This window comes from Nestor notabilis, unplaced genomic scaffold (genome assembly GCF_000696875.1).
Source record: "Nestor notabilis isolate BGI_N333 unplaced genomic scaffold, ASM69687v1 scaffold8360, whole genome shotgun sequence".
Lineage (NCBI taxonomy): Eukaryota > Metazoa > Chordata > Aves > Psittaciformes > Psittacidae > Nestor > Nestor notabilis.
The window spans coordinates 169,367-180,899 of record NW_009912444.1 but is presented as its reverse complement, the minus strand read 5'-3'; the positions used below and the strand labels follow the sequence as shown (position 1 = coordinate 180,899).

Here is an 11,533-nt window from a genome sequence, read left to right as displayed (position 1 = left end):
CACGCATTCAAATAACAGATACAAAATACTTCAAATACCTTAGGAACTGGAATCCCAAATGGCAAACAAAACTCTGAAATTGCATCCATCTCTTCTCATATTTCAACATCAACCAGACTTTTGGCCTTCATCCTATTACAGAAACTCACCAATCTCTCCTCAGGCTGTACTGTCATTACAAGGTGAGGGGACTTGAATTCCCTATTTTCCATTTCACCTTTCCCTAACGCATCCGCAGTTTAATCTTCCTGTTGCTTAGTTATTGCAAAAATGGGCCAAACCACTGTGAAGATAAGTATGCTTTCTTCTGAAAGAATATATGTTGTGACATATAAGTGAACTCAAAAGTTCTTATTTTAGTGATTAGAGTATGAAATAATTAAGCTTTAAAAGGACCTCAGATCATTCTTTCTAAGTCCTCAATTTCCTAATGATTTAACAAGTAAGAAGGAAAAAAAAATAGAATTTCTATTTGCCGTAAGTATGTATGTTTGCTTTTTCCAAGTAGTCAGTGGAAAAAAATACCTTGCTTATTGCCCAGCTCTGCCACTGGCCAGAGCCCTCTCTATTTTCTTAGTATTTATTGTTACTTTCTTCACAAAGAAGAAACTACGTTGGAGAAGCTTGAAAGCTATTCTTGTCTGGGGGTTTTACACAAGACAAGGCAGGAAAAACCTTAGGATTGGGTTTGTGTGTGGATTTTGTTTGGTTTTGTAGTGGAGTTATCTATCTGGTTCCACTTGCTTTTGCTTTAAGTGTCAACCCTTCATCCTTGATGTGATTTCTGTTAACATCACCAGATGTTTTCGTCAGCATCTTGTACACTGAACCAAATAATATGTACAAAAATTACCTTGCATCTGGATCTAGTGAAAACATGGAAGATATTCCTTAGTGCAGTGTTCCCTCATGCCTGGGGTAGTACGTTCTTCTTTGAACTGTAGTTTGTTTAGGCTAGCACCATTGTATTACTTACGTAGGAGTTCTAAAAATATAACATTCAGCTGGTGGTTGTGGGAACAAAATGCTGTTTATAAGCACAGCAAAGCTAAGCCTCTTAAAGAATAAAAAGGAGGGGGAAAATGCATCTTCGATTTTCTAGTGAACGGGAGACGGTTGGTGAGAAGGATGTATGTTGAAAGGGTTCAGGAGTAAGATAATCTGATGATACGTGATGTATCTCCTGCTTCAGAAGTTTCTTTTTCAGTGATCTTCCTGCGTGCTTCAGGACCAGATATCCGGATATTTGATACTTGGATTTGAAGGGTGGATTTTTCAGAAAAACTATAGATGCCATAAAAGCATAACTAAAGCTGATTAAGTGGAAAAGAAGTGGCAGCTTTTATCAAAGTGATTATTTTGATAAAGAAGTTTATTCTTTTGGCTACAATGTACGGAACACAAAAGGCATTTTAGATATTTTTCCAAAAACAGAAAATGAGGCATTGACCAAGTGTCCAGTGTTCTCATTGGCCCTTCTCCTTGTCTCTGTGTCTTGACAAGAGTTGTGTTTCTCTGGACATCCTTTCCCTTGCATCAGTTTTTTTTAGATCTTGTTAGTGACTTTTGAGTAATAACATTAATATTGGACTTGCATTAAATAATTTCTCTTTAAAGATAAAATGAGCTAAATGGATGTAAAACAGATTAATTAAGCCCGCTGTTTCTTTTGTAGTGAACAAACACAAGCCCTGGATTGAGACATCGTACCATGGAATCATAACGGAAAACAATGACACTGTAATCCTGGATCCTCCCCTTGTTGCTTTGGATAAGGATGCACCTGTTCCCTTTGCAGGTAGGATTTTCAACATTTTTAAAAATAAAAACTCAAGAATTATGTCACAAAAGTTGAATTTTCTTTTATAGAAATGAATCATTAAAAATGCCTAAATTAGTAATGCGTAGTTAATTTTCTTTAGTAGTCATAGTCTCTGCTTCTGCTTTTCCTGTTCTGCTCTCTGGCTGTGGACAAACTCTGTGACAAATATTGAATGTTGCTCAAATCTTTTGTTACTGTGTTAGTCCTTTATAACTGTCAAGACTTAAGACAGAAAATTTAATGGGGGTTTTGAAGATTTTTGCTCACATTGCTGTATGATAGATGTAAGTCAGATGGAAGTTTTTGACTTGTTTTAAGTCTGTTTTTCCTGTCACGAGCAGAAAATGGTACTTGTGCATGTCAAGCAAATTTTCTCTTAAATTTCCTGTTTCCTTACAAATATTTTTTCAATTAAAGGGAGACTGTTAGGACTTGATAGCTGTTTTGAAGCTCCTGAAAAGGATGAATCTGTTAAAAAGATAATATTGCTTAAGAATGTTCATCCTTTATAAGGAAAGGAACTAGTGATGATAAGTATCCTTGATCTTGTGAAATAGTCATATTCAGTAATCACTGAGTACTTGGCTCAAACAACATTTTAAAGCATCATGTAAGATTAACCATTTTCCCCAAAAGCATATACTGACATAAACTCATCCCTTGTGAAACAGGGATTCACGAATGTTTTTATATACTGAACCCCATTTTTTATCTTTTATTAAGATTGGTTTGTCATTTGTATTGCTCTGTGTTTTCTTGGTTGCACAGAAGACAACTTTTTTTTTTTCCCCTCAACCATATATGCATTGGGGATGTTCAGTGGAGGGGATTCAGCTAAATTGGGTCAAAGCTAAAAGCCTCAAAGAGTATAGATGCATGGGTACAGCAACCTCAGCATGAAACACTTCTGTCTGCTCATCAGGTCTTATGACACTGAGTTATGTTTTAATGGAGGCATAATCAATATCCAGTTGTGGATAAGTAGCCAGCTGTTAACTGGGAGGTACCAGTTATAATCAGAGCAGGTGTACTTCATGCACAGATGTTTAGGATAAGGTATCCTTACCTCAGTTACTAGTTTTCGAAGCAAAGGAAAAAGTACTTAGTGCCAATTTCATGTTGGGTTGTGGTTTTTTGGTTTGTTTTTTTTTTTCATTCATCAAGAGGCAGCTATATATAAAACAAACAAAAAGTGGGGAATGAGACTTTGAATGTAAGGATTTCTTCTGTCTGTGAAATCTTCAGCTACAGTTCTTCAGCAGTGAAGATGGATGCCTAGTGAAAAGATGCCCTTTTCATTTGGGCGGGGGGAGTTTTTCTGTTTTCTATTACTGTGAATGTTTCATCTCTATTTGTTTCCTTTGCTTGCATTCCCTTGGGACCCTTACAGGAATGTTAACCACGTGCTATTTCTACTGATACTTTTACAAACTGTTTGCTGACTGGGGATTTGCTGGCCTGATTACTGTATTCAGTTTTTATACTGGGACAATCGACATGAATGAGTGATTTATTCTTCTTGTAGAAAGTCATCCTTTGAAATACTGAACTTGCACAGACAGACTGGCTTTTGTGAGAAAGATAACGTTAGAGAGGAGTTTTCATTTAGCTTCTTCATTGATTGATTTGAATTACTTATATTTTACAAAGTATTACTGGGACTCGGAGAGAAAATACGTGCTGTGTATTCCCTGATATTAATAGTTCATTTCCACATAATAATAGACATTTGGCCTCATGGTCTGCAGCCCCAGACATGTTACAGCACTGAGTGAACATTAAATTCCCATGAAGGGCCTGGATTCCCTCTACCTGTTTGGAAAAACCTCTGTGTGCTTTTTCTTTTAAGCCTCTTGCCTTCTTAAATTGTTGGAGTAACTTCTTATTCCTGTTTTTAACTTTCTGCTTTAACATCATTTTATCAAATGATTTTATTTGTCTTTATAATATCATTAATTTTATTATAGGTCTTTATGGAAAATTCAATTTGTGTAATGTATTTAGCAGGAGAAAACTGAAAAGAGATACCGTTATGACATTAACATTCAGTAGCTGTACATTTAAGAGTATTGTAAAGTTGATTTTTTTTTTTCTGTTATCATAATTTAAGTGTGGAAAACTCAGTAGCTTGTCCAACTGTTGTTAAAAAACAATATGCCTATTTGTTCCATATTTACTTCTGTATCTTGCTAGTGAGGGTATTGTCCTTTTGACGCCATGCTTAGCTTGTTGGAAGTAAGGGTTAGCTATTCCTTATGTTTATGGTAATGGCAAGGAGAGCTTCAGAAAGGAGGTGCAGTAGTGTGAGGCCAGAAGGTATGCCATGTCACAGAGGGTGTACTGGAGCCGTACGCTTCAGGCTATAAACCTCACTGGTTGTTTTTTTTTTTCTCCGAGTTGTCTGCATTATGCTTTATAAAACAGAGTTAGTGTTGAGGTCTGGGATATCTGTAGATAGGCTAGCACTGTGGTCTCTAGGATTACAATGGTAGCAAGATGTGTGCTATTAATAGGAGATACCAAGAGATAAAGAGATGACACTGTTCTTCCCATGCAGAAAAGCACAGGTCTGTTGTATAGCCCTGGCTTGAAGGAACCAGAAAGGGCTGTTTGTGCTACTCACTGTGCAGGCTCTTTAAAAGCACTGTGAAAGCTCAGTTGTTTGTGACGTCGACCTACTCTAAACTATTTCTGTTTTATCTTCTGGAAACTTTAACATTGCCCTAATACATGTTGCTTTTTCGTCTCTCCATGGCTCCTAAGGTCTTGTCGACCTGTTCTAGTAGTACACACATTATGGTGAATGTCAAAGCCCTTATCATGGACTGGTCACAAGAGAAAATTACTGTAATCTGCACTTACATTTTCTCTGTCTTAATGTTTAAAATCAAGGGTGATGACAGGAGGAGAAAGGAACTTTCTGTGCAGTTACCCTCTCAACAGATCTGTGTTTCCAGGGGGGACTAACAAGAGACTAACAGGACTAAGTGTGCCTGTGAAAATGGTGGCTGTCAAATGTGATCAGCCCATTTCATAACTGGAGCATGAAGACTTTCACAAGATTGCAGTGAATGGTCTTTGGTATTTCTTCATCTTGTGAAGTTACCGTGAATTGTGCAGTAATTGGAGTATATGTAAAATCATAGTTTTTAAAATTATCACGGTATGATCATATTCACTTTATCTTTTTCATTCTTCAGACCCCTAGTACATCTGTCCAACCCCTAGTTTTGAAGGAGAGCTTTAAAATACTATTGCAAATGGTTAGGCGCGAGAAGGAATAGGAGTAGTTTTCTAAACTTAAGTTTGCTAAGTCCAGACCTGAAAAGGATTTTCTCACACTGGTGTTGAGATAGAACTGCTATTTAACGTTACTGGACTCACCATAGCCTTCTTCAGGGCATCACAGAAAAAGCCCCAATAATCTCCCCCTCCTCCCCCTCCCCCCCCTAAACATGAACATACTGCAAGTCCTGTAGAAACAGATTATGCCTTCCGTGCTTCTCTTCAAACAGTATTGTGTTGGTGCAGTATGGGCTTACTTACTATCTTATTATTAATTTAGGGAAATCCATTGGAGGAATCTCTATTTAAAATAATATAATATTTTTTTTGAGTGTAACTTCAAGTAGACTTGTACTAACTTGCAGGATCAGCCATACAACAGGCAGCTATCTCATGCTGGTTATGAGACTGAAAATCACTTAAAGGATTTGACTTTCAGGCTTAGGAGTGGTTTAGCTAGAAACCTGATGAGATCATCTGAATCAGTTTGACAGTATTCTGTTTCTGTGATAGCAAGAAGCCCTCACAAAACGCTGTAGGATTTTGAAAGGCTTTTTAGAAAAAAACACCTGTCTGCATTTTAGTAACATCAACTCCAAAAGTAGATGTGAAAGGAACTTCAGGATGTCTCCAGTCCATCCTTCTGCCTAAGGCAGAACCTATTATACCTGTGTTGTTCCTGATAGATAGTTGTCTGTCCTAATCTTAAAGATCTATAGTGGACAATCTGTTCCACGCTTCACCATACTCAGTTTTTTGTGATGCTTAACCTGAACTTTCTGTACTGCAGATTTAGTCCATCAGTTTTTCTCTATCCACCATGGCTAGGCGGAGCAAATTATTCCTCTCCTTTTTTTGCAGCGATGCCTTTTTATGTTATTCCCTAGAAGCACTCTGAGCATCCTAAACAGCACAGGGGTTGGGGATGCCTTCAGCTAGCCATTGTGTTTTACTGATACAGGTGTGAAGCAGAGAGGAGGTCACTTCCAGAACAGTGAGAAGATGAATGACCTTTTCACCATGAAAGTGAAGAACCCAACTCTTCACTGTGTCACTGTTATTAGCCTGATACACTGGCATTTGAGTGCCACGTATCCAGGGTTAAGCTGAATAATTTTATCACTGTGAGTTGGGATCAATAAGTCTTAAGCTGCTTTTATGCTCTGGATAGATTTACAGATACCCTTTTTTAAAAAGGGCAGATATGATTGTATCTCAGAAGCAGTTGCAAAGCAGACTTTGTTTGCAGATGGAGTCCCAGTCTCTCACTACTTTTTGGCTGTGCTAAAACCACTGTAAAGCAGACAGTCAAACAAGCCAAGATGGGTGACTGAATATTCATTAAACTACAGGGCTGCATCTAAAACTCTCCCAAATTGTGTGGTTATTTTAGCAGTTCAGAGGAGCATGTGTTCTCAGCTGCACCACAATAAATCCAGTAGTTTTGTCAGTCCACTTACACCCAGGGGCTGAACACAAAATCCCATTTCTCTGCTTCAAACTGTGACGCTGTCTTGAGCTTTCTTGCTTGGTTGGTTTTATTGATAAGCAGCTGCATTAATAACAGAAACAATCTTTTTGGTACAACATTAAAAATATGGAAATTATTTTTGAAGCAGTAATGCTGAATATAACGGGTTTTAACTCACTGTCAGCCAGACGTGAAACATGCTGTCAGTTTGTGATGCCCAGAATTCATCAGTGTTAAAGATTTTGCTGTGAAAATGATACATGAAAAATACGTGAACTGTAAGTGAAGCCATGGGGTATTGCAGTTGTTTCTAACAAATCACCTGCTGATTTTCTTTAAACTTCTATTTTTGAAGTTCACATTTATTAATGTAGCTTAATTAGTTAAGACTGTAGCCTTTAAAGGCAAAAAAGAAATCTCTTCATGGTGATCATCATGTAAGGTAGAATAAAATATTGGCAATAGCACTATCAGTTCCAGAGATGCTGGCTTTGACCTGAGGGATGCTGTTCATTGTCCAGTAAAATTACGGGATGATAAATGTTCAGGCTTCAGTTTAAGAACGCTCCAAAGCCAAAAAATCACTCTGACAGTAACCTGTGTTGGTTAGTCCCTGCAGTTGAGAGATGAGGGGTTTGATTTTTTTGTTGCTGTTGTTGAAGTTTTTGCCAATTAAGTTTAATTGCCTTCCTTAGACACTTTGACAGTAGTCAAATAAAAGGAGGCAACGTGAACGTCTCGAAAGAAGACTAAAGATTCAAGAATTCAGACTGTTCTGCTAGAGCTTTTAGTAGCTGCTGAGTGGTTGATCATTGCAGGGGTAAGTGGTTAGGATGAAAATTAGACTTTAATGCATAGGCAGTGAGTGTAAGTTGCTTCTGGTACATAAAACCAGTAATGAATGAGAATGTTGAGATAAACTTTATTATATCTAAATGTGCTAAATTACTCAAAACCAGAAAGAAGCAAGTAAAGTGACCAACTAATTATGGTTTGACGATATTTGCTTGGGCTTTTAGACTACTTATAAAATACTGATGTGAAATAAATTTGAACTGTTTTGAATGGTTTTCTTTATGAATAACACTTGATCTTTGGAAAATTAGGGCGGGATACTACTGTGGATGTGCAAACATATACATGAGGACAGGCTGTGGATGTGCAAACATACACATGAGGACAGGGACAGATTCAGGCATTTTATTGTGTTGAAGTGTCACACTAAATGACTGTTTAATTAAAAAGCTGTTTAGTTAGAACAGGTTATAAGTGAAGTTATCAGGAAAATAGTGTCATTGTTAAACTTCTGGGCTGTTCAGAACACTAGAGATGAACCTAAATGGCAAGTAGTGGAACTACTATATGTGATGATTTGCAGCACATACGCAATTCAGGTAAGTAAATAGTTGCCTCTGAATCCTCTGTTTAGAGATAAAAAGAATGAGGAGTATTTCTGTTAGAATGGTGATACCTTAAATTTGAAGAGGTTCATATCATCTTAAAAGTATTACCAAATACATGTAAGCAGGTGAAAAATGCTACAAGACTGTGCTGTTGTTAAACCTCTTTGTCATTGTTTGCAGTGAACATCATAATAGCTTAAAATCTTACAGTTTCAGCTACGGGTAAGCATTTTCAAACATTTATTGATATAAATTGAATTATTTGAGAAATGATGACAGCAAGCATGACAAAGGCATGAAGCTGGATAGTGAAGAGGTAGAAACAAGAATGATACCCCTGTTGTGTTCCCTTTCATGTTGCATAGTTTGTTTCTCTAGCTTATTTGGTATTCAGGAAGTGGTAAATTCGATGGGTCCATTTTTGCTTTCAAGGGTATGTCAACCTGGGAATTAAAAATCTGTGGCCATCTTTACTTCTAGTGATACAGTAACATAAAGGATTCTCAGAGAGTGAAAGAAATAGTGTGAGGATCCAAGTGAAAGAATAAACATCTATTCTGAGTCAAATGGTTACAGTTGCCACTATGATACCTCTCTTCACACTTTCAGTCCTTCCGTGGTCTGTCCATTAATTCAGCTACATCTATCTTCATGTAAATATTTCCTTCTTTATGTGTATTCCTGTGTTGTCTTACTCCGAGGTGAAGGATGATGGATTTGTAAAGACATGAAGTGTTATTTATGCAGACTTAAAAAATAATACTGTGAAGTGTTAGTAACATAACAAGTGGAATTTTCACCACGTAGAAATTTACTGCAACAAAATTGGCACTACGGGATTCCAGCTGGCTTTAAAAATATAATAAGTAGGCTAAATTTGTTGGGAAAATGTCATGTTAAAATGTATTCCTTGGAATGGAACTATGCGAATAAGTGTAAGTAGCAGCAACACAATGTTTGCTTGAAACAGTTTCTAAATATTAAAAATATTTAAAAAGAACAGCCTAAGTAGGTAATGATTTAATATTTAAAGTTCCTTTTGCTTATTGGCCAGCAATTCTCTTACTGGAGAATAGTTGAGAGATGACATTCTCCTTTGAACCTGATACTTTCAACTCGCAGCTGAAAAAAAGGTATTTTTCTAGAGTGGAATAAACTCTCTCAATAACCAGTTAAGTGCTGATGCTCCCTTTGCTTGCAACGGCAGCCTGAGAAATGCGTGTGATACTACTTTTATGAAGCAAGAGGAGGAAGGAGAATATAAAGAATTCAAACTCTGGACAGGTGGTTTAGGGCATTGATTTTCTACTCAATTTTCCTGCTTCTGGCTCTTTAAAATGGATCAAACCAATTTATTCTCTTGGCCTAGGGTTTTCCTCCACTGTCCTTTATTTCTGTGTGTTTAGACTATAAAAAAAAGCTTCTCAGTGCTCTGTCTCAGTGACTGTGCAGCACTGAACACAGTCTCCTCGTGCAATGCTGAGCACAAGGAGGATTTGCTACTCAGAGTTGTCACTGTTTTCCATTCTGTTATCTTTTATGATATAGGTATGTAATAGGTTTCTAGTAGATGCAGCAATTGGATTACTGCAGGTGCTGAACCTGAGCTAACAGTCCTGCAGGAGATACACATCAATACGGTTACATGACTGTATCTCTATAGCTGTCACCAGCTCCCAAAAAGTAAGGCAGATGCATTACTGAGACACTGCAGAGTTAGAAATGAAACATGAAGAATGTGTTCTTACAGAAAAGTTGGAGACTGTAGATACAGGATGCATTGTGTAGACATGTTTAAAGGTGTTATTTCTCAAAATTAAAATAATCTTAGGGGTCTGTTTTGTGAAGAAGAAAGAAAACTTTTTTACTGAAAAATATAGAGTAAGCTAGATATGCTTGTCATTGAATCTGTATTTTTTTCTTGGCCATTTTAGATTTAATATCAGGAGATAAAATATCCAATTATGATGAAAACACAACACATGATGTAAAGAACCAAGTATTTTTTGAATCATGTTACATGCATAAAGGAATGGCACTGTGATGTTTTGAATGGTACTGATCACACTGAGACACAGTGAGGCAGCAAGGAGAAGTTGAGAGAAATACAAGAATTTGCTGGGTTTTCTAAGGAGACATATAGGAAACAATAGGACTAATATAACATGTAGGCTTTGTGGGATTTCGTGCTGCTGGAATTTTGTTATAGCAGGCTTCAAGGGACTTAAAGAAATTAATTGCCTACATTTTCACATATCCGCTAATCCAGAGAGGCTGGATGGCTTTCATGTAGCTACAGCATGTGGAAATATTAGACGCAGTCAAGTACATCTGCCGTGTTTGGTTGTCAGGATCCTTGTTTTAACTATTACACAGTCACCTTTACTCTTGGTGTGCTGGGCATGAGGAGGAGTCTGGCAGAAAGGAGGTATAAGGTGCCTGTTTTCCCTAAGTGATAAGCCTCTATTTTTCATGATGATGTATCTTGCATTTATGCTCTGTATAAAAGACACTTCACATCGGTTTTAAAAAACCCAAATTATTACCTCATTAGGCATCCTGCACAAAGTATATATTCATTTCATTCAGGTAGTTGGCCTCTGCAGGTAAAATAATATTGGATAACTAGAGACTTGAGGCAAGATTTACTTGTTCCTGTTAGCTTTTTTGTATTTTGAGGCTTTGTGTCTTTGTAGGCTTCTCTGTTTATTCCACCTTTCCTGTATGAAATAAATTCTGTAACTGCATTGTGCAAATTTAGTGCTTGAAATTTAAGGAATTGAGACAAAATTGAAGTCAACTCATTGACATAGCAATCACAATGTAGCCATAATGTGCACAATAGACCTTAAATATGAATCTATAGAAACGATTGGGCCTGATTTTGCATGAAATTCATCATGCACAGACTGGTCAGGGGGCTGCAGCACTTGCCTATGAGGAGAAGCTGAGGGAACTAGGCTTATTAGGCCTGAAGAATAGACAGTTTGGTGGGAACAAAGCAGTAGCACCCTGACAGACAGCTATGAGGATGGGATTGAGAAGATGGAGCCAGGCTTTTCATGGTGGGAGGAAGACAGACAGCAGATAGGAGTTGAAACAGAATGGGTTGAGACTGCACATAAGGCAGAACTTTTCCACTAGGACAGGTAAAGTTTGGACCGGGATGCTTGGAGAGGCTGAGCCACATCCATCCTTCGGGGTTTTCAAGAACCAACTGGATAAAGCCCTGAGTGCCTGAGTTGATAGCTGCTATTGTTTTGAGAAGGACATTGGCCCAGAGAACCTTTGAGGTCTCCCCTCCAGCCTGAATTGTCCTATGATTCTGTGATTTTATGATGTTCAGATGCTTGCATTGAAAATTAAATTGCTAAAGAGGCAGTGGATAGTGGGACACATGAGCTGATGTTGTAATGCTGTATCAGAAATACAGCATGCTCACTTCCTATGGATTTGAAGAGGATGCCTGTGTTGGCATTGACAAGGCCTCTTGATGAAGGAAACAAAATAGGATCTCCATAGTCGTGACCTGGGTGAAGTCATCTAGCAGTG

General features: G+C 37.6%; 1 protein-coding gene across 1 annotated transcript in view; it reads left to right on the top strand.

The window, feature by feature from the left end:
- Positions 1 to 1,082: 1,082 nt before the first annotated feature.
- The window catches only part of CLSTN2 (calsyntenin 2), a gene marked incomplete at its 3' end in the record, with an annotated part of 178,571 nt that continues 168,120 nt past the window's right edge, over positions 1,083 to 11,533 (top strand). The window contains exons 1-2 of the mRNA XM_010019454.1: positions 1,083 to 1,119; positions 1,676 to 1,798. Of these exons, the coding sequence (XP_010017756.1) occupies positions 1,083 to 1,119; positions 1,676 to 1,798 (160 nt within the window). The remainder of the gene's footprint in view (positions 1,120 to 1,675; positions 1,799 to 11,533) is intronic.